The 24729-nt window shown below is 44.1% G+C and overlaps 1 protein-coding gene across 3 annotated transcripts in view; it reads right to left on the bottom strand.

Annotated features, from left to right (window-relative positions):
- RASIP1 (Ras interacting protein 1) overlaps nt 1-24729 on the bottom strand; it is a 199192-nt gene that overhangs the window by 137486 nt on the left and 36977 nt on the right. For all 3 annotated transcript variants that reach the window (XM_063942723.1, XM_063942722.1, XM_063942724.1), the window contains exons 4-5: nt 11612-11991; nt 10769-11407 (exon numbers count right to left, since the gene is read on the bottom strand). In XM_063942723.1, the coding sequence (XP_063798793.1) occupies nt 10769-11407; nt 11612-11991 (1019 nt within the window). The remainder of the gene's footprint in view (nt 1-10768; nt 11408-11611; nt 11992-24729) is intronic.

Raw genomic sequence — 24729 nt, 5'->3', positions numbered from 1 at the left:
AAGCGCTGACACGCTTATCAAAGAAGGTGGCACTACCGTCTCCGGATACGGCCGCCCTAAAAGAACCTGCTGATAGAAAGCAGGAAAGTACCCTAAAAGCTATATACACACACACACTGGCATTATATTGAGACCCGCTATTGCATCAGCTTGGATGTGCAGTGCTGCTGCTGCGTGGTCAGACTCCCTGTCGGAAAACATTGATACCATGGATAGGGACAATATTTTGCTAACGATTGACCATATAAAAGACGCGGTCTTATACATGCGTGATGCACAGAGGGATATTTGCCGGCTGGCATCAAAAATAAGCGCTATGTCCATTGCCGCCAGACGGGGGTTATGGACTAGACAATGGTCAGGTGATGCCGACTCCAAACGGCACATGGAAGTTTTACCCTATAAAGGGGTGGAACTTTTTGGGGAAGGTCTTTCAGACCTCGATTCCACAGCTACTGCTGGGAAATCGACTTTTTTGCCACAGGCTACCCCACAGCAAAAGAAAGCACCGTATTATCAGGTACAGTCCTTTCGGCCCCAGAAAAACAAGCGGGCTAGAGGCTCATCCTTTCTGCCGAGGGGCAGAGGAAGGGGGAAAAAGCTGCAGCACACAGCTAGTTCCCAGGAGCAGAAGTCCTCCCCTGCGTCCGGTAAGTCCACAGCATGACGCTGGGGCTGCTCAGGCAGAATCGGGAACAGTGGGGGCACGTCTCAGGTTTTTCAGCACACAGTGGGCTCTCTCACAAGTGGATCCCTGGGTCCTTCAAGTAGTATCTCAGGGGTACAGGCTGGAATTCGAGACGTCTCCCCCCCGCCGTTTCCTAAAATCTGCCTTGCCGGCAACTCCCTCTGCCAGGGAGGCAGTGTTGGTGGCTATTCAAAAACTGTATTCACAGAAAGTGATTGTCAAGGTACCCCTCCTTCAGCAAGGAAAGGGTTACTACTCCACAATGTTTGTGGTACCGAAACCGGACGGTTCGGTGAGACCCATCTTAAATTTAGAAGCCTTGAACACTTATATCAAAAGGTTCAAGTTCAAGATGGAATCGCTCAGGGCGGTTATTGCGAGCCTGGAGGAGGGGGATTACATGGTATCCCTGGACATCAAGGATGCGTACCTGCATGTCCCCATTTACCCTCCGCACCAGGAGTACCTCAGATTTGTGGTACAGGACTGTCACTATCAGTTCCAGACACTGCCGTTTGGGTTATCCACGGCACCGAGGGTCTTTACCAAGGTAATGGCCGAAATGATGATACTCCTTCGCAAGAAGGGAGTTTTAATTATCCCGTACTTGGACGATCTCCTGATAAAGGCGAGGTCCAAAGAACAGTTGATAGTGGGGGTGGCACTTTCTCAGGAAGTGCTACAACAGCACGGCTGGATTCTAAACATTCCAAAGTCACAGCTGGTCCCGACGACACGTCTTCTGTTCCTGGGAATGATTCTGGACACAGACCAGAAATGAGTGTTTCTTCCACTGGAAAAAGCCGAGGAATTGTCATCTCTGGTCAGAGACATCCTAAAACCAGGAAAAGTGTCGGTACATCAATGCACACGAGTCCTGGGAAAAATGGTAGCTTCGTACGAAGCAATTCCATTCGGAAGGTTCCACGCAAGGACGTTCCAGTGGGACCTGTTGGACAAATGGTCCGGGTCCCATCTCCAGATGCAACAGCGGATAACCCTATCGGCCAGAACTAGGGTGTCGCTGCTGTGGTTGCTGCAGAGGGCTCATCTACTAGAGGGCCGCAGATTCGGAATACAGGACTGGGTCCTGGTGACCACGGATGCCAGCCTTCGGGGCTGGGGGGCAGTCACAAAGGGAAGAAATTTCCAAGGACTGTGGTCAAATCAGGAGATTTCTCTTCACATAAATATCCTGGAGCTAAGGGCCATTTACAATGCCCTAAGCCAGGCATGACCCCTGCTTCAAAACCAGCCGGTACTGATCCAGTCGGACAACATCATGGCGGTCGCCCATGTAAACAGACAGGGCGGCACGAGAAGCAGGATGGCGATGGCAGAAGCCACAAGGATTCTCAGATGGGCAGAGAATCATGTGTTAGCACTGACGGCAGTGTTCATTCCGGGAGTGGACAACTGGGAAGCAGACTTCCTCAGCAGGCACGACCTCCACCCGGGAGAATGGGGACTTCATCCAGAAGTCTTCCAAATGCTGGTCAACCGGTGGGAAAAACCACAGGTAGACATGATGGCGTCCCGCCTCAACAAGAAGTTGAAAAGATATTGCGCCCGGTCAAGAGACCCTCAGGCGATAGCGGTGGACGCTCTAGTGACACCATGGGTGTACCAGTCGGTTTATGTGTTTCCTCCTCTACCTCTCATACCCAAGGTACTGAGAATAATAAGAAGGCGAGGAGTGAAAACCATACTCGTGGTTCCGGATTGGCCAAGAAGAGCTTGGTACCCGGAACTTCAAGAGATGCTTACAGAGGACCCTTGGCCTCTGCCGCTCAGACAAGACCTGCTGCAGCAGGGACCCTGTCTGTTCCAAGACTTACCGCGGCTGCGTTTGACGGCATGGCGGTTGAACACCGGATCCTGAAGGAAAAGGGTATTCCGGAGGAAGTCATCCCTACCCTGATCAAAGCCAGGAAGGATGTCACCGCAAGACATTATCACCGCATTTGGCGAAAATATGTTGCTTGGTGTGAGGCCATGAAGGCCCCGACGGAGGAATTTCAACTGGGTCGATTCCTGCACTTCCTGCAAGCAGGGGTGACGTTGGGCCTCAAATTGGGGTCCATAAAGGTCCAGATTTCGGCTCTGTCGATTTTCTTCTAAAAAGAACTGGCTTCACTGCCTGAAGTTCAGACTTTTGTCAAAGTAGTACTGCATATTCAGCCTCCTTTTGTGCCCCCAGTGGCACCTTGGGATCTCAATGTGGTTTTGGCATTCCTGAAATCACATTGGTTCGAACCACTTAAGACTGTGGATTTAAAATATCTCACGTGGAAAGTGGTCATGCTGTTGGCCCTGGCGTCGGCCAGGCGGGTTTCAGAATTGGCGGCTTTGTCTTGTAAAAGCCCTGATCTGATTTTCCATATGTATAGGGCAGAATTGAGGACTCGTCCTCAGTTTCTCCCAAAGGTGGTCTCAGCTTTTCACTTGAACCAACCTATTGTGGTGCCTGCGGCTACTAGGGACTTGGAGGATTTCAAGTTGCTGGACGTAGTCAGGGCCCTAAAAATTTATATTTCCAGGACGGCTGGAGTCAGAAAGACTGACTCGCTGTTTATCCTGTATGCACCCACCAAGCTGGGTGCTCCTGCTTCTAACCAGTCTATTGCGCGCTGGATTTGTAGCACTATTCAGCTGGCGCATTCTGCGGTGGGACTACCGCAGCCTAAATCTGTAAAAGCCCATTCCACAAGGAAGGTGGGCTCATCTTGGGCGGCTGCCCGAGGGGTCTCGGCTTTACAACTTTGCCGAGCTGCTACTTGGTCAGGGGCAAACACGTTTGCAAAATTCTACAAATTTGATACCCTGGCTGAGGAGGACCTGGAGTTCTCTCATTCGGTGTTGCAGAGTCGTCCGCACTCTCCCGCCCGTTTGGGAGCTTTGGTATAATCCCCATGGTCCTTACGGAGTCCCCAGCATCCACTAGGACGTCAGAGAAAATAAGAATTTACTCACCGGTAATTCTATTTCTCGTAGTCCGTAGTGGATGCTGGGCGCCCACCCCAAGTGCGGATTGTCTGCAATACTTGTAAATAGTTATTGTTACACAAATCGGGTTGTTATTGCGAGCCATCTGTTCAGAGGCTCCGTTGTTATCATACTGTTAACCGGGGTTCCTATCACGAGTTATACGGTGTGATTGGTGTGGCTGGTATGAGTCTTACCAGGGATTCAAAATCCTTCCTTATTGTGTCAGCTCTTCCGGGCACAGTTCCTAACTGAGGCTTGGAGGAGGGTCATAGGGGGAGGAGTCAGTGCACACCAGATAGTCCTAAATCTTTCTATAGAGTGCCCAGTCTCCTGCGGAGCCCGTCTATTCCCCATGGTCCTTACGGAGTCCCCAGCATCCACTACGGACTACGAGAAATAGAATTACCGGTGAGTAAATTCTTATTTTAAAATACATGTGGTTAACTGGTGTTTATAGATATGTTCGGTGAACTGATGCCTATAGTTATGTAATAGGTGAACTGGTGTTCAGGGCCATAACTAGGTGTGTGCGGAAGGTGCACAGCACATAGCAATGCAGGGTAGGGGGCGCTGTTGGTGGTACTTGACAGTTATCTGTTTTAATTACTTTCACTTGCAGCTTCCCCCCTTTTTGAAGCCCAGCATCTCCTGATCGCCGCTATATCCTACCCTGACCCCTTCTGTCACTAAGACCTATACAACATTCATGTACTCATCTTGAGATTCCTTTGTTATTCAGTCACACTGTCCTTTATTACATTTCAAGATGCTGACATACCCGGGATTCAAACCCATTGCCTGTGGCATTGCAGTCACTCTATTCACTGAGCTATCTGCCCTTGCATAGAAAGGTAGAGAATTCTAACTATTTGAAGCTTACTTTGGCCCCCATTTATCGACGACTGTCCTTGCTGGAAACTCGTTTTAGGTGGAAAATGGGTCCAATTTCGATTTAACAAGGCTAATAGCGCTGCTAACTAGCAGCGCTATTAGCCTTTCATTTTCCCTATACTGCTGCACAGTAAAGTCTATTTAAAAACGAGTGCTATTTCTGAAATAGCGCCCGCTTACCTAAAATGCCTTTGTCTGCTCCGGGCAGATGTTATGGACACCGCTGCAGCGGTGTCCGTCCTGCGCTCCGGCTCATCCCCCCCCCCCCCTAGCAATCCCGGCAGGCATCATGCCTGCCGGGTTGCTATAGAGACCGGATAACCAAAATGTCCGGAAATCACTACCGCGCATGTGCTGGGAATAACCATAAACCGGTGCATGCGCGGTAGGAGGCCAGTCTGGGGACACAGTTCACTCGTCAGCACTGATGTAAGGTAAACATCAGCGCTGACACGGCAAATACCGCATTCATTCGCCATGGCATAGGCTCTTCTTAAATAAAAGAGCGCGATGCCACTATAGCACAGCGAGTGAAAACGGTATTTTCCACTTCACAAACTGCTGCTTCATACCTTCCAACTTTGATATCTGCGGAGGGACCTCACCGCGCGCCTTATTTTTAGGGGGCGTGTCCTAACAAAAAGGGGTGTGGCCTCGTGGCAGGTGTCGCTATTGCAAGCCACACCCCCATTTTCATCATTATGGGGGCATGAACAGTGCTGTGAGAGCTGCTGGCCAGATACACATATGCCAGATACACATATGCCCCCACAGTGCCAGATATGCCCCTACAGTGCCAGTTACACATATGCTCCCATAGTGCCAGATACACATATGCCCCCACAGTGCCAGATACACATATGCCCCCACAGTCCCAGATACACATATGCCGAGTAGAGGAATAGGCGCTAGTATCCACCGAATGTTTGCTGGTACGGCACCACCGCAGATGGCATACGAACTCCCAAGGTGAGTCTTTCAGACACCACTCCACTTCTATATTCACAGCAAGTCCGTGCAACGCGTTTCGGTCTGAGTGGACCTTCCTCACGAACGGATGCTGTGTTCTGTCACTGTAAGGATATTTATACCTATATTCCGGATATTGAATTCCTCCATTTCCTCCAAAAACGGTGGCCGGAAGTGACATTTGCTTTTCACATCCGATTTCCGTTTGCATCCCATTAGCTCCGGGCGGAAAGGACGTATAGCCCGGGCGGAAGTGATATTCGCGCATCATCTCCCGCAAATCGGGAATATATTTTACATTCCTTCCAGAAACAAGAAACAATACAATTCCAAGGGGCTTCATCGTCAATTTCAAAAAGAAGAGGTTATATAAAATTTCTTCATGGAAGTAGATTTTTCTTCTTATAGGGTCACGACAGACTTATTTCAAAATCTTCCAAATAAAAGCTTTCCTTCTTTTATAGTGACTTTTGTATTCATCCTCATCAAGAACAAGTATTTAGCTCCCACTCCGAAAAAACCTATTGCCGTACTTAGTATTCCCGCAAAGTCATACCCTATAACAGAGGGAGAGATTTTCCTTGTTCTATCCTGCAATATGGTCCTTGTATTACATGAAAAAAGGGAAAAGATAGAGAATTATAGCAAGTAGAAATCTTAAAACAACCTTAATCTAAAAACCATTTTAATTCGAAATCTACATTATGGCCCATGGGTTTAAGTGTATTTCATTCAAATATCCATCTCATTTCCCCTTGTGCCAACATTTTCTCTATATTTTTATTCCTCCAATTTGATTTGACTTGTTGAATACCCAAGAAGCGTTTTATGTGTTCTACTCCTTTTCCATGTTTATTGCAAAAATGCTCGGAAAGCGGATGTGTCATAAGTCCCTTCTTTATATTATAGACATGTTCCGCTGCCCAAGTCTTTAATGCTCGTGAGGTCTTTCCTACATAAATTTGGCCACATTTACACTCCACCATATATAATACATTTTTCGAATGGCAAGTGATGAAATTATTAATTTTATATTTTTTACCATTTACTTCAAATTCGGTTATTTTCTTTGCAATGTTGGTTTTAGTGGTGGCTTTGCACATTGCACATGTCCCACAACGGTGGAACCCTTTCGTGCAGTTCCTCACTATGGTATTTTCAACAAGGCTGCTTCTTACTAATTCGTCCTTCAGAGATTTTGCTTTCTTTCGATTGGATCTCCTTTTAATTTTTTATATGTTTCCTGATCTTTTAATTGTCTCTCTATTTCCTTAATATAGTCGATCTTATTTATTAAATGACCCCCCCCCTCCCCTTTATAAGAAAGCGAAATCTCTGAAGGACGAATTAGTAAGAAGCAGCCTTGCTGAAAATACCATAGTGAGGAACTGCACGAAAGGGTTCCACCGTTGTGGGGCATGTGCAATGTGCAAAGCCATCACTAAAACCAACATTGCAAAGAAAATAACCGAATTTGAAGTAAATGGTAAAAAATATAAAATTAATAATTTCAGCACTTGCCATTCGAAAAAATGTATCTATAATATAAAGAAGGGATTTATAACACATCCGCTTTCCGAGCATTTTTGCAATAAACATGTAACAGGAGTAGAACACATAAAATGCTTCTTGGGTATTCAACAAGTCAAATCAAATTGGAGGAATAAAAATATAGATAAAATGTTGGCACAAGGGGAAATGAGATGGATATTTGAATGAAATACACTTAAACCCATGGGCCATAATGTAGATTTCGAATTAAAATGGTTTTTAGATTAAGGTTGTTTTAAGATTTCTACTTGCTATAATTCTCTATCTTTTCCCTTTTTTTCATGTACTACAAGGACCATATTGCAGGATAGAACAAGGAAAATCTCTCCCTCCGTTATAGGGTATGACTTTGCGGGAATACTAAGTACGGCAATAGGTTTTTTCGGAGTGGGAGCTGAATACTTGTTCTTGATGAGAATGAATACAAAAGTCACTATAAAAGAAGGAATGCTTTTATTTGGAAGATTTTTAAATAAGTCTGTCGTGACCCTATAAGAAGAAAAATCTACTTCCATGAAGAAATTTTATATAACCTCTTCTTTTTGAAATTGACGATGAAGCCCCTTGGAATTGTATTGTTTCTTGTTTCTGGAGGGAATGTAAAATGTATTCCCGATTTGCGGGAGATGATGCGCGAATATCACTTCCGTCCGGGCTATACGTCATTTCCACCCGGAGCTAATGGAACGCAAACGGAAGTCGGAGGTGAAACGCAAATGTCACTTCCGGCCACCGTTTTCGGAGGAAATGGAGGAATTCAATATCCGGAATATAGGTATAAATATCCTTACAGTGACAGAACACAGCATCCGTTCGTGAGGAAGGTCCACTCAGACCGAAACGCGTTGCACGGACTTGCTGTGAATATAGAAGTGGAGTGGTGTCTGAAAGACTCACCTTGGGAGTTCGTATGCCATCTGCGGTGGTGCCGTGCTTTTAGCCCGGGACCCACATCTTCTGCTTTAAATTAAGCTTTGCCCACCGCACCCCACAAATTTGGTGAGATACCTAGAAAGACTGTAACCAGCACCGACACTTTAAGGATTTGTTTTTATCATTTTAATGTGTATTTTAAATGTTTGTTTTATACTAAGTGTTTTTTGCATATGCACTTTAATAAACAAATTTTGGGGTACCAGAAAATAGTACTACTTCCTGTTTAAAGTTTACCAGCAAACATTCGGTGGATACTAGCGCCAATTCCTCTACTCAGCCTTCTTTTTTTCTAATGTAATTTAGAGGGGATTGGTGTTTCTTCTTTTTGAGTATTGGAGGCTGCTTATAACCACCTTAAATCAGCGCAATAGGAGGTACATATCTTTGAAAAAAGATTCACATATGCCCCCACAGTGCCTGGTACACATATGCCCCCACAGTGCCAGGTACACATATGCCCCCACAGTGCCAGGTACACATATGCCCCCACAGTGCTAGATATGTCCCTACAGAGACAGTTACACATATGCCCCCACAGTGCCTGGTACACATATGCCCCCACAGTGCCAGGTACCCCCCCCCCCCCCTCCCCAGTGCTGCTCACTGCGCTGCTGCCGCTGGCTGCTGTGTGTGAGAGGAAGAGAGCGCACCTCTCCTGCCCCTCAGTGCTCAGTCCGGTCTCCGGCGGCGGCATGTATCTCCAATCAGGCTCCGCTTCAAGAGCCAATCAAAGATTGTGGTTTAGCACCCAATTAGGAGCCACAGCTGCCAGTCCGCAAGCTCTGATTGGCTAACGAACCAGCGCCTCATTAGAGATGCACGCCGCTGGAAACCGGACTGAACACTGAGGGGCAGGAGAGGTGCGTGCGGCGCTCCCCTACCCTCATACACAGCAGAGCAGCGGCTGCAAGTATGGCGGTCGGACCGGCGATATTGTGTACCGGCTGGCAATTTTGTACTGGTACTTGCAGCCCTGGGTGTAGATCGGAAAAGGGGAAAATGCTGATTCAGACTAAGGGGTATATTTACTAAAGTGCAGGTTTCCAGAATGGAGATGTTGCCCATAGAAATCAATCAGATCCTACTTATCTTCTAGAAGATAAAAGCTAGAATCTAACTGGTTGCTATGGGCAACATCTCCACTTCTGAAAACCCACACTTTAGTAATTATACCCCTAAGTTGAGGTTTTCAACATTAGGGATGCAGTCACTGTGTGGCCTATACAAACCAGTGTGCAGACCCTTATGCTACCATATCCACTTTCCTAAGAAAACTTGTATTGAAGCAGTAATGATGTGTGTAGTTAATATCTGTGGATTCATTCTGCCTGTATAGATATTGATTTGTATTGAGGCTGACAACGGACTCTAGCCTAAACTCCTCTCTGGCAGTGGCCGCAGCGCTATTGTAGATTCTGACTTTTGTGCTAGAGTCTACGCCGCATGCGCAAGTCTCCGGGAACATGGCGTCCGCACCTTATTCCCGGGGACATATCTACTGCGCATGCACAAATCACCTGGAATATGGCGGCTGCTCCATTTTCCTGGTGACTGTCTGCAGGGTCGCCTGCTGCGGGACTGCGGAGGGGTAAATATAATGATATGGATGCAGGGTGTACGGTGTGGGCCCTCCTAAACCCGAGGGCTTGTGTGCACTGCACACCCTGCACCAGTTATAGATACACCAATGTTTCTGTGTATCTTTCTCTCGTCTCACATCACGCTCTGATATGTAGGTATTTACAAAAATGCAGTATGCATGAAACGGGTTGGGTATGGAATCCCGGCGGTCAGGATCCCGGAGGTGAGAATACTGACCCCGGCCGCCAGAATGCCAGCAGCGGGGCAAGCACTAGAAAGCCCCTTACAGGCTCGCTGCGCTCGTCACTCTCGGGCTTAGTGGCTCGCTGTACTCGCCACAGGTTCTACTACCAGTCTATGTGTGTCATGGACACCCACGAGTGGTTCAGCTGTTGACTTTCTCGGCGGTCGGGATCCCAGTGTTGGTATTCTGACTGGCGGGATCCCGACCGCCGGGACAGTAACTACATCCCCATGAAACAGACATACTATATTGTATGTGATGCAATACTGTATATCATGTATAATTACACTACTTTATATTATTGGTAATGATTATTATTGAAGATCAGACATTAATAATACACTTTATATCGTGTGTGCAATTTTTCTTGATATAAAAGTATTTGATATTTTTTATACCTTTGCAAGTGGGTTATTATGGTTTATTAATAATGAGTTTAGTTATTATGCATTATATGTAGTATATCTACTTAAGCATTTTATGTAATAAGGGGATGTTGGTCACTATACCGATGCCGGGATCCCGACAGTCGGCATGACGACTAACAGGGACTATTCCCACTCGTGGGTGTCCACGACACCCATAGAGTGGGAATAGAACCTGTGGCGAGTGCAGTGAGCCACCAAGCCTTTCTGCGTACTGAGTGCAGCGAGCCCGCAAGTGACTTTGTTGCGCTCATTCTCCCCCCCATGATAATCTAAAGCGTGGGATCCCAGTATGGTGACCGGGGGAATCCGAAACGCCAGTCACGCGAGCCCAACCCACAATAAGGGCCAGAATTGCTATGGAAAATATAGAGAAACAGCATCATTGTATGATCCATATGATAACAGTAAGAAAACCATTAAACACATGATATAGTAAGAAACTAGTAAGAATAATAAAAAAATAAAAAATAAAAATAGAATGAATAGCATTACCCAAACGACTTCCTTTATCATGGTGGCAATCTTCATAACTAGCTTAGGAAAGTGTCCAGGATCAAGAGCTCGTGTTGAATGTTCGATGCAGAGACTAAAAAGGTAAGCAGGGGCCAGCTTAAAGTCAGTGTTCGGGTTACCATTTTTCTCGATAATCTCTTTCAGCACAGCATCCTCTTCATGAGAGCGGTATTGCAGTATTAAATCTTTGCTCTCTATGTAGGCTTGAACAGCCTCTTGTCGCTCCTGAAGAGACCTACCACACATCTGGCATGAAAAAGCCCCGCTCAACCCAGACGAGGACCAAGACTGTGGAAGCCAAGCGGGTCGTGTCTGGGCTACTCTAGGGTCCTTGAACATGAAGAGAAAGTGATCTCCAAGCCCCAACAAATCCCCAGTGTGGAGTTCAGCTTCTCTTTGGAGCACTCCCCCATTGTGGGTTACAAGAGCCCCCCGATAAGGTCTTACACGGACTATGTTCTTTTGAGTAGAGGAATCCAAGCGCCATACACAACAGTGGCGTGGGAGAATGTCTGGAGCTGATAGAAAAGTGTCAACGTAGGGTCCTTTGTCTCTTGAAGATTTCTCTGCCCTTCCAAACAGATGCTTCTTGCGAGTCATCACATATATAACAAAATCCTGCTCCACAAAGAACAAATATTAAATTATTAAACATTTATTTAAAGAATTAAATTTTTGTTTTAGTTTAATAAACATTTCATAGTGGAAATAATTTTAAGAAATTAATTTTAACAGGAAAGTAGTTGTGGGTGAAACTATTGTCCAATTATCTAGTAATAGTTGAACAATCATTACATCTATACAGTAAAAATGGGTTCTTACCACATCTTTGTTGTAGCCTTGTAGAAGAAGGAAGTACGGATGCTCTGAGGGTGGCTGAATTAAGCACTGAGAGAGACGTTCAAAGTCTAAGTCAACCTGATCAGTTGGATCATCTGCACAGTCAACACTGCTGTTATGTTCTGCCGAGTTCTGCATGCCGCCATCTTTTCTACTTTGATCTCCATCTTGACCTGGATCTGTGTCATTGGCCACCATGCTCTTTATGCTTTTCCTCTCTCTCCGCTTCTTGCTGTTCAGGTTGATATCGCTTATACTCCGACGAAGAGAGGTGCTGTCTTCCCTCTCCCGTAAGGGGGCATTTCCCCCAGACGCTGCACGAGAGCGACTCTTTTGTAGTCTACGAGCTTGTGCATTGATACCTATACATGGATGATATAAAACAATTTTCAGGTTGCTAGTAACATTTAAATGCACACGAATAACTATCAGAAATAAACAATCATTTATATTTAAGTGTCATTGAAGTTTTGGGGCTATATTTACTAGGTCGATTTTCATCAATCTTAAATCGCTGAAAATTGATCTAAATCAATGCTGTGTTATGGGGGTTAAAACGCACAGGTACTAACTTTTAAAAAGTAATATAAAAAAATAATCTGTTAGTGAATGTGTGTTATATAGCACCTGCAAATCATATCGATTTAGATCAGTTTTTATCTATCTATTTAAAATCGATGAAAATCATCCTTTAGTAAATATACCCCTTGTAGTTTTCCCATATATATGTGGAGCTAATCTCTGGAACTGGAAACCATGAATGAAGAGGTCAGCGTACATCTGTATAATATTGGCCTGTACATACAGTACATTCCCTTAAGTTACCTAGTACTTGACTTTTCCTTCTAACTTCCTTCTGTCCTTTAAAGCCACATTTATATGTCATCCTAATGAAATGGACAATAACACTTAACAACTTTGCCTAACGGTTGCTTAATAACGAGAACTGAAAGTTGGAAGAGTGGCTGCTGCCGAGAGCCTAACAATTGTCATACCTGTATTTACTCTGTGGTATATAGCATAATACACTATAGTGGTTTAGTATGATAAAGGCAAAAGTAGAGACAAATAAATACCTATTAAACCTAATAACTAGAACGATGCATGTACCTAGGAGACAATAATAATGGTGACTAGTCAACACTTTGAGGACAATGCAAAATTTGAAATAAAGCGGGCGTACAGTACTCAAAGAAAACATGCTCAGAAAAATAGCGTATTTTCATAGATATGCTGAACTTTCCAGACGCACACATCCAGCGGCGTAACAGGGCTCTATGCCGCCCTGTGCAGGCCTCACCCTAGTGCATGACTTCATGACATCATGCAGAGGGGGCAGAGCTGCCAGCACCTGTAAGTGCAGTAGTGCTCGAAGCATCCTGAGGAGCGGCTGTACAAACAGTAGGGTGCCTGGAGCATCCAAGAGATGCTTGGGAAACACTGCAGCAGTGATACTGACCCCTGTATCGCTGACATACCTGGCACCCTGCTATCCAGAAGTAAGGACCGTGGGGCTGCAAGGTGCTGCCTGCAAAGTCCTTGCACAAGCCTGGTTACAGCCCTGCACACACCTCTGCATCACAGCCAATGTGCCTGGTTTACTAAAAGCCATCCTCTTCCGAATGTACTTGCAACTGCCCCTATAATTGGTGCAAATTATACATCCCTTTTCAGGCGTACAGTATTATGTGCACTCTTGCTGGCCTCTAAGGCGATGATACGATATATATATACACACACACACACACACACACACACACACACACACACACACCCAAACCGAGATTTGCCACAGGGTAAACTCATTGTTGGGTCCTCTTTTAGTATGGCTTCAATTATTCTAGGTAATTATTCTACTAACTGTACCTGCAAATCAAAGGGCCCAGACACTCCCATGAAAGCATGCCCCGGTCCATAATATTGCCTCCACCAGCTTGAAGAGTCATTGCGATGCAAGAAGGATCCATGCTTTTGTGCTGTTGTATCACTATCCTCCACCTACCGTCTGCATGGTGCATCCTGACCATATGGCCTATTTCCAATAATTTCCTGGCCAATTCCTGTGTTCCTGAGCAAACTGGAGGCGTTCGCACTGTTTGCTGCAGATAGCAATGGCGTATGGACAGGTATTCTGCTTTTGTAGCCATGCAATGTAATGTGAGGCGTATGGTTTGTTGGTCCCTGATTCAGATTATCCATAATTTGATACACTATTGCCTGTCTGTGGGACTCAACAAGTCTGTCCACTCGAGTATTTAATAGGTATTTAAAACCACAGGCCTTGTACTAAGACCTAGGTCCGGATATAATGGGTTGCAAGACGGCCGGAGCTCCGAGACTCTGGCCAAACTGGTACATTTTTTTAAAGCAGCAAACGTCATGTGGTCGGCTGGAAGTGGGACTCTGGGACTAACTTTGGAATGAGCTCAGTCTGGCTCCTTGCATGCAGATCATTTCTTTCAATTACAACAAAATTATATTTGCAAACAGCGGCAATTTTAAGACACGCTTTACTAAATAGGCCCCTACACAAGTTAACGGTGAGTCTTATGGGCCCTACACACATACCGATCCGCCGCCGAGCTGCCCGACGGCGGGTACGGCCGACCCGGCGGCGGGGGGGCAATGATGGGGGGAGTGCCGTTTCTTCACTCCCCCCGTCGTCTGGCTCCATAGAAGTGCAGGCAAATATGGACGAGATCGTCCATATTGGCATGCATGCACAGGCGACGAGGCTCCAGCGATGAACGAGCGTGGGGCCGCACACACTGAAAGATATGAACGGTATCTCATTCATTAATGAACGAGATCGTTCATATCTTTCACTAAAATCACGCAGTGTGTAGGGCCCATAAGAAATATGGAGCAAAATCCTATATTGGGCTTGATCGTTTCCACTAATCAGCTTTTAAAATGAATAGTCACCCTCAGTCAGTGACTTGGATCAATAAAAGTAACTTCTTTAAAAAAAGAAAAAAAATGCACCTTGTAATGAAATACTGGTCATGGCCCTCTCCCTATATCCCTCAGTACCGAGAGGGGGGCGCTATAGCATACACTTGCTCCAGGCACTGTGACTACATGCTATACCACCTTCTAACATTACACTATATGATGACATGGACCAGGTTCCACTACAGCTGTTGCCTTTATTGATTTCTCTAATAACCTGCTGCATGACAGCTGAGAATCTCCTTACAAGCTGCAGGCTCTGAGGAATAGTTCTTAAAATACTTTATTTGGACAGGACCTGATTCAGAGTGGACAGATCATGCTAATGCCACAGCCAATGAACCATCTACTGAGATGCCCTTTGAGATGCCCACCAGTTGCGGATCTATTCCACCATGGTGCAAAAAAGTCGCACCTTCGAGCCGCCAGGGTAAGTATGGGAGCAGGGAAGGGGGTGTAGGTATGAGTGGCATGAGGTGCTGATGCTACTGAGCTCTCTATTCAGATAAGTCATTCTCTAAGTACTATGGGCATGGTGCAGCTGTAGTGGGTGAAGGGGGTGCCATTGCTATGGGGCCCATATGCTTTGGGTCTCAGCTCAGTAAGGGGCCACAGGGGCAAATGCAGGATTTTTCTGGGTGGGGGGGGGGGGGTGTTTATATATAAACCCCCTCCATCCGGAATTTCCCCATTAAGATCTGTTTATATTTAATATAGTGTTATGTATACCAGTTCATAGTCTATGTATGGATTATTATAGACTACATTGAATAATATAATATAATAATTCATTGCTAATGTTTAAACATATTCAACGGACTCATATCCCCTTTACCTCATCATTTTATTTCTGAAATGTTTTAACAAAATATACCCAATGGGGTTCAGTAATATTATATATCTTGTGATTTTTTCAGTTTTTTTTTTGAGGGATAAATTCGATCATATATAGGTCATCCATTCTTTTATGTTCTTCCGACCTTGTTGGTATGTATATGCATGTGTATGTATGTATTGATGTTTTATCATTTTTTTGACCAGTATGGCTGGATCTGGTTATTATATACATTGTTATATCATTGATTCATTTATTATATAGATAATGAGCCCCTGATGAAGTCCAGTTGGACGAAACGCGTTGGGTTTTGGTTCGGATATGAGAGCATCGGATATGTATTAATTAAGAGAGCATCTTCGGATTAACAAACTGTCCGCATTATATTGTTTTATATCTGATGTCTGTATTTTAAATATGTCAGCTATTTGTTATTCAATGTGATTCCCTGTCTAACACTTTTATACAAATAAATTGAAGTTTTTTAAGTGAACTGTGGTCAAATCCTGGAAGATAATACCTTGATTATGCTCCCTTGTAGACACCCCCTTTTGTTTTATCTGCACTTTTGTACTCCATCTAACAGGGAGTACGCCTTGAGGTTGAGCTCCATACTTAGCGCTTTCATTAGGTCTACCCCAGTTTCTATATATATATATATATATATATATATATACATTCATGCAGAGGAGTGCCAACATTGCTCTGTGTGTGTGTGTGTGTGTGTGTGTTTGTGTGTGTATATATATATATATATATATATATTAGAATATATATTAATATTAATTTATATATTAATTATATATTATATATAATTATTATTTATATATTATATTTATATATTAGAGATGAGTGGGTTCGGTTCGTCGAGAGCCGAACCCCCCAAGCTTCAGCCTCGGATCTTCCCGCCTTGCTCGGTTAACCGGAACGTCATCATCCCGCTGTCGGATTCTCGTGAGATTCATATTCTATATAAAGAGCCGCGCGTCACCGCCATTTTCACTCGTGCATTGGAGATTGAACGGAGAGGACGTGGCTGCGTTCTCTCCCTGAAAAGCTCCGTATCTGTGCTCAGTGTGCTGCAAATATCTGTGCTCAGTGTGCTGCAAATATCTGTGCTCAGTGTGCTGCATTGTGGGGACCACCAGTATATAATTATAGTAGTACAGTACAGTAGGCCATTGCTGTATCTTGCAGCTCTGTGTCAAATATACTATCTCTGTGCTGCATTATTTTGAGCAGTATATAGTAGGACAGTGCAGCATTTTGGTGACCAGCAGTATACATATAGTACAGTACAGTAGGCCATTGCTGTATCTTGCAGCTCTGTGTCAAGTATACTATCTCTGTGCTGCATTATTGTGAGCAGTATATAGTAGGACAGTGCAGCATTTTGGTGACCAGCGGTATACATATAGGGGGTAATTCCAAGTTGATCGCAGCAGGAATTTTTTTAGCAGTTGGGCAAAACCATGTGCACTGCAGGGGGGGTAGATATAACATTTGCAGAGAGAGTTAGATTTGGGTGGGTTATTTTGTTTCTGTGCAGGGTAAATACTGGCTGCTTTATTTTTACACTGCAATTTAGATTGCAGATTGAACACACCCCACCCAAATCTAACTCTCTCTGCACATGTTAAATCTGCCTCCAGTGCAGTGCACATGGTTTTGCCCAACTGCTAAAAAATTACCTGCTGTGATCAACTTGGAACTACCCCCATAGTACAGTACAGTAGGCCATTGCTGTATCTTGCAGCTCTGTGTCAAGTATACTATCCATATCTGTGCTGCATTGTTGTTGTGAGCAGTATATAGTAAGACAGTGCAGCATTGTGGTGACCAGCAGTATACATATACAGTAGTACAGTACAGTAGGCCATTGCTGAATCTTGCAGCTCTGTATCACTTCAAGTATCCCTATCTGTGCTGCATTGTTGTGAGCAGTATATAGAATGACAGTGCAGCATTTTGGTGACCAGCAGTAGTAGTACAGACAGTACAGTAGGCCATTGCTATTGATATATTACTGGCATATAATTCCACACATTAAAAAATGGAGAACAATAATGTGGAGGGTAAAATAGGGAAAGATCAAGATCCACTTCCACCTCGTGCTGAAGCTGCTGCCACTAGTCATGGCCGAGACGATGAAATGCCATCAACGTTGTCTGCCAAGGCCGATGCCCAATGTCATAGTAGAGAGCATGTAAAATCCAAACAACTAAAGTTCAGTAAAATGACCCAAAAATCTAAATTAAAATCGTCTGAGGAGAAGCGTAAACTTGCCAATATGCCATTTACGACACGGAGTGGCAAGGAACGGCTAAGGCCCTCTCCTATGTTCCTCATGACTAGTGGTTCAGCTTCACATGATGATGGAAGCACTCATCCTCCCGCTAGAAAAATGATAAGACTTAAGCTGGCAAAAGCACAGCAAAGAACTGTGCGTTCTTCTAAATCACAAATCTCCAAGGAGAGTCCAATTGTGTCGGTTGCGATGCCTGACCTTCCCAACACTGGACGGGAAGAGGTGGCGCCTTCCACCATTTGCACGCCCCCTGCAAGTGCTGGAAGGAGCACCCACAGTCCAGTTCCTGATAGTCAACAGGTGTCAAGCCGTGTGTTGCCTTTGTCAAGCTGTAATAAGTAGGGGTAAGGACGTTAACCACCTAGCAACATCCTCCCTTATACGTCACCTGGAGCGCATTCATCAGAAGTCATTGACAAGTTCAAAAACTTTGGGTGACAGCGGAAGTAGTCCACTGACAACTAAATCCCTTCCTCTTGTACCCAAGCTCCTGCAAACCACACCACCAACTCCCTCAGTGTCAATTTCCTCTTTAGACAGGAACGCCAATAGTCCTGCAGGCCATGTCACTGGCAAGTCTGACGAGTCCTCTCCTAACTGGGATTCCTCCGATGGATCCTTGAGTGTAACGCCTACTGCTGCTGGCGCTGCTATTGTTGCTGCTGGGAGTCGATTGTCATCCCAGAGAGGGAAGTCGGAAGACCACTTGTACTACTTCCAGTAAGCAATTGACTGTCCAACAGTCCTTTGCGAGAAAGATGAAATATCACAGCAGTCATCCTGCTGCAAAGCGGATAACTCAGGCCTTGGCAGCTGTGTTGGTGTTAAACGTGTGTCCGGTATCCACCGTTAATTCACAGGGAATTAGAGAATTTCTTGAGGTAGTGTGTCCCCGGTACCAAATACCATCTAGGTTCCACTTCTCTAGGCAGGCGACACCGAGAATGTACACAGACGTCAGAAAAAGACTCACCAGTGTCCTAAAAAATGCAGTTGTACCCAATGTTCACTTAACCACGGACATGTGGACAAGTGGAGCAGGGCAGACTCAGGACTATATGACTGTGACAGCCCACTGGGTAGATGTATTGCCTCCCACAGCAAGAACAGCAGCGGCGGCACCAGTAGCAGCATCTCGCAAACGCCAACTCGTTCCTAGGCAGGCTACGCTTTGTATCACCACTTTCCATAAGAGGCACACAGCTGACAACCTCTTACGGAAACTGAGGAACATCATCGCAGAATGGCTTACCCCAATTGGACTCTCCTGGGGATTTGTGACATCGGACGACGCCACCAATATTATGCGTGCATTACATGTGGGCAAATTCCAGCACGTCCCATGTTTTGCACATACATTGAATTTGGTGGTGCAGAATTATTTAAAAAACAACAGGGGCGTGCAAGAGATACTGTCGGTGGCCCGAAGAATTGCAGGCCACTTTCGGCATTCAGCCACCGCGTGCCGAAGACTGGAGCACCAGCAAACACTCCTGAACCTGCCCCGCCATCATCTGAAGCAAGAGGTGGTAACGAGGTGGAATTCAACCCTCTATATGCTTCAGAGGATGGAGGAGCAGCAAAAGGCCATTCAAGCCTATACATCTACCTACGATATAGGCAAAGGAGGGGGGGACTCAAGCGCAGTGGAGAATGATTTCAACGTTGTGCAAGGTTCTGCAACCCTTTGAACTTGCCACACGTGAAGTCAGTTCAGACACTGCCAGCCTGAGTCAGGTCATTCACCTCATCAGGCTTTTGAAGAAGCAGCTGAAGAGATTGAAGGAGGAGCTAAAACGGAACGATTCTGCTAGGCATGTGGGACTTGTGGATGGAGCCCTTTATTCGCTTAACCAGATTCACGGGTGGTCAATCTGTTGAAATCAGAGCACTACATTTTGGCCACCATGCTCGATCCTAGGTTTAAAGCCTACGTTGTAGCTCTCTTTCTGGCAGACACAAGTCTGCAGAAGTTCAAAGATCTGCTGGTGAGACACTTGTCAAGTCAAGCGGAACATGACCCATCAACAGCTCCTCCTTCACATTCTCCCGCAACTGGGGCTGCGTGGAAAAGGCTAAGAATTCCGAGCCCACCCACTGGCGGTGATGCTGGGCAGTCTGGAGCGAGTGCTGACATCTGGTCCGGACTGAAGGACCTGCCAACGATTACTGACATGTCGTCTACTGTCACTGCATATGATTCTGTCACAATTGAAAGAATGGTGGATTATTATATGAGTGACAGCATCCAAGTAGGCACGTCAGACAGTCCGTACGTATACGGACAGGAAAAAGAGGCAATTTGGAGGCCCTTGCACAAACTGGATTTATTTTACCTTAGTTGCCCCCCTTCCACTGTGTACTCCAAAAGAGTGTTTAGTGCAGCCGGTCACCTTGTCAGCGATCCGCGTACGATGAGGAGGAGGTGGACATCTTGCCTCTGTAGAGCCAGTTTGTGCAAGGAGAGATTGATTACTTCTTTTTGGTGGGGGCCCAAACCAACCAGTCATTTCAGCCACAGTCGTGTGGCAGACCCTGTCGCTGAAATGATGGATTTGTTAAAGTGTGCATGTCCTGTTTATACAACATAAGGGTGGGCCCAAGGACAATTCCATCTTGTACCTCTTTTTTTTGTTTTATCTTTGCATCATGTGATGTTTGGGGCTGATTTTTTTAAGTGCCATCCTGTCTGACACTGCAGTGCCACTCCTAGATGGGCTAGGTGTTTGTGCCGCCCACTTGGGTCGCTTAGCTTAGTCATCCAGCGACCTTGGTGCAAATTTGAGGACTAAAAATAATATTGTGAGGTGTGAGGTGTTCAGAATAGACTGGAAATGAGTGGAAATTATGGTTATTGAGGTTAATAATACTATGGGATCAAAATTACCCCCAAATTCTATGATTTAAGCTGTTTTTGAGTTTTTTTTTTTAAAAAACACCCGAATCCAAAACACACCCGAATCCGACAAAGAATTTTCAGGGAGGTTTTGCCAAAACGCGTCCGAATCCAAAACACGGGCGCGGAACTGAATACAAAACCCGAAAAATTTCCGGTGCACATCTTATATATATATTTATATATATATATTATATATATTTATATATAGTATATATATATATATATATATATATATATACTTTTGAAGCACCCGGCACTCACGTGACTCAAACAGCAATTACTCCGGTGCCCTCCTAGGGAACGAAAGTCCAAAGATAGATGTAGATAGAGGCGGCACTCAGAAGACTTCATATAACTCCTTTTAATATATATATATATATATATACAGTGCAAACGGCGGCACTCCGGTCATACAATAAATGCAAATGCAGGTGTAGTATATATACTACACCTGCATTTGCATTTATTGTATGACCGGAGTGCCGCCGTTTGCACTGTATTGTTATCCCGCTGCCATACGGGACGAGGAGGGCACCGGACAGCTGCGATCTGAGATTGGGAGTGCTGCCGTAAGACTGTTTTATATATATATATATATATATATATATACAGGTTGAGTATCCCTTATCCAAAATGCTTGGGACCAGAGGTATTTTGGATATGGGATTTTTCCGTATTTTGGAATAATTGCATACCATAGTGAGATATCATGGTGTTGGGACATAAATCTAAGCACAGAATACATTTATGTTACATATACACCTTATACACACAGCCTGAAGGTCATTGTAGCCAATATTTTTTGTAACTTTGTGCATTAAACAAAGTGTGTCTACATTCACACAATTCATGTATGTTTCAAATACACCTTGGCCCTCATTCCGAGTTGTTCGCTCGGTATTTTTCATCGCATCGCAGTGAAAATCCGCTTAGTACGCATGCGCAATGTTCGCACTGCGACTGCGCCAAGTAACTTTACTATGAAGAAAGTATTTTTACTCACGGCTTTTTCTTCGCTCCGGCGATCGTAATGTGATTGACAGGAAATGGGTGTTACTGGGCGGAAACACGGCGTTTCAGGGGCGTGTGGCTGAAAACGCTACCGTTTCCGGAAAAACGCAGGAGTGGCCGGAGAAACGGTGGGAGTGCCTGGCCGAACGCTGGGTGTGTTTGTGACGTCAACCAGGAACGACAAGCACTGAAATGATCGCACAGGCAGAGTAAGTCTGGAGCTACTCTGAAACTGCTAAGTAGTTAGTAATCGCATTATTGCGAATACATCGGTCGCAATTTTAAGAAGCTAAGATTCACTCCCAGTAGGCGGCGGCTTAGCGTGTGTAACTCTGCTAAATTCGCCTTGCGACCGATCAACTCGGAATGAGGGCCCTTATACACACAGCCTGAAGGTCATTTAATACAATATTTTTAATAACTTTGTGTATTAAACAAAGTTTGTATACATTGAGCCATCATAAAACAAAGGTTTCACTGTCTCACTCTCACTAAAAAAAGTCAGTATTTCGGAATATTCCGTATTTCGGAATATTTGGATATGGGATACTCAACCTGTATATATATATATATATATATATATATAGTTATGGTTCACCTATAATAAAAGGAGTTATATGAAGTCTTCTGAGTGCTGCCTGTATCTACATCTATATATATATATATATATATATATATATATATATACATACATACACACACACAGGGTCATTCCACATCAAATCACCCCAAAAACAGTTTTTCTAACACATATCTCGACTGTCTGACAATTCGTTGACTAAATATTGATTTTTCAATTTATTAAATTATGTACTAATCATGGCTTCTTTATCCAGTTTATTTGAAGTATGACAGGTGTTTATTAAGGAATCACCATGAAATATGCACCCCTAAGGTAACTCTTCCTCCAGAATCCAAAAATCCAAACCAAATCACTTTATCTGCTTTACGTTTTGAGTTACGGTAAAAACGCACATTTTTCAAAAAGACTTAAAAACGCTAGATTCAATCAACACTAGATATCCCCCCAAAAAATGTATGTGCTTAACAAAGGTATACATTATTACCACACAAAAAAATCAGCATGGTACTCTGTTTCATAGTGGAGAAAAAAAAATCATGTAGTTGACGTTCAATTACTGCTGTATCGCATGCATAATTAACACAAGAAACCATGACATTTTAAAACTTAAACATAGCTTGAGTTCCTAACTTATTTAATGTCACAGAATACATGGTAAAACAATCAAGAACACTTAAAGAAACCCATGGCATACTGGCAGAACCTACAAAATATAGAGGGAAAGACCTTCCTGTACAAATCGTTCATCAGGTAGAGCAGTTTTATGAAGATGATGAACATTCTCGGATGTGCCCTGGAAAGAAAGTTTGTTTCTGTAAAAGTTCCAGGAGGAAAAAGGATTCACAAACAGAAAAGGCTCCTCCTAGTAAACTTGAAAGAGCTTTATCTTGCTTTCAAATACCGTTTTCCAGACATTCAAGTTGGATTGTCTAAGGTTTGTTCCTTACGACCTACGTGGTGTGTTAGTTAGCGTTGCTGCAAGAGGTATGCATTCTGTGTGTGTTTGCGAAACTCACCAAAACTTAACAAATCACTGGTTGCTGCTCTACCACTAAAGATGGACTACATAGACCCAACTGAAATTCTCTTTTGTTCTTCAGTCTCAAAAACTTGTAAGCTTCATCGAAATGATAAATGTCCAGGTCCGGAAGCACTTCAGAAAATAGTTGAGAAACATTTTCATGATAGTGACATGGATGATGAGGACACAATCGTTTATAAGCAGTGAGTCCACAGTAAATTGGTTACAATCACTAGTACGGTGGAACAGTTCCGTGAAGTTATTTGTAGTGCTGTTGATGACGCAGCAGCCCATCTGTATACAGCAAAGTTGCAGGCTGAATACCTACGCAGTTGAAGGAAACCATTCGACCAGAAACAGAAGCTATGTGTTACTAGATTTTGCAGAAAATTATTAATGTGTGCGTCAGGATGCAATTCAAGGATTCCACCGGGACACTTCCCAAGCAACACTTCATCCATTCGCGGTGTACAGATAGAGCCACGCTCATCTATGCTGCGACGCGTGCACACGGCATGCGCATCGCGGCATAGTGTGAATGCGCTGTGCTGCGACTGATCACAGCCGGCATTCGCTCTATAGGCTTCCATTGGCGTGCATTTGCGGACACACTTGCCGCGATGCAACGATTAGCGTCACTACATCTGTTTTTTTTAGGCAAAATTATTGTGTGACACTTTAAACTGTGTGAGGCTGTGTGTTATAAGTGATACCCATGACCATGTAGCCATAACTGTGCAGACAGTTAGTTTTGGGTGTGGTGTGTTCAATCTGCAATCTAATTTGCAGTGTAAAAATAAAGCAGCCAGTATTTACCCTGCACAGAAACAAAATAACCCACCCAAATCTAACTCTTTCTGCACATGTTATATCTGCCTCCCCTGCAGTGCACATGGTTTTGCCCAACTGTTAACAAAATTCCTGCTACGATTAACTTGAAATTACCCCCATTATTCAATGCAATGAGGAGGAACAAAATGTTATGGTACACTTCATGAAACAAAACTAATCAACAAATGTGTTCTCCCGGACTTCAGTGTTCTGTTTCCTTTTACTCCCGTCCCCTGTGTAACGGAAGTGCCCAATATCCAAGGAAGGACTGGAAGGCACCGTCTGCTGACACTTTAAGGAAAATTACAGACCGTTACAGCAGGTTCCAAACAAGGGAAAGATAATGTGATTGTTGACTAAACTTAAGTTATGGACTCAAGTTATGTTTAAGTTTTTAAATTTCACAGTTTCTTGTGTTAATTATGTAGGCGATACAACAGTAATTGAACGTCAACTTCATGATTTTTTTTTCTCCACTTCGAAACAGAGTACCATGCTGATTATTTGTGTGGTAATAATGTATATCTTTGTTAAGTACATAAAAAATTTGGGATATCTAAAGTTGATTGAACGTAGCATTTTTAAATATTTTCAAAACACCGTGCGTTTTATATGTATAGCGTTTTTATATATATATATATATATATATATATATATATA

The sequence above is a fragment of the Pseudophryne corroboree genome, chromosome 10 (assembly GCF_028390025.1).
Source record: "Pseudophryne corroboree isolate aPseCor3 chromosome 10, aPseCor3.hap2, whole genome shotgun sequence".
In the NCBI taxonomy this organism is placed as follows: domain Eukaryota; kingdom Metazoa; phylum Chordata; class Amphibia; order Anura; family Myobatrachidae; genus Pseudophryne; species Pseudophryne corroboree.
This window is presented reverse-complemented; position numbering and strand designations above follow the sequence as displayed.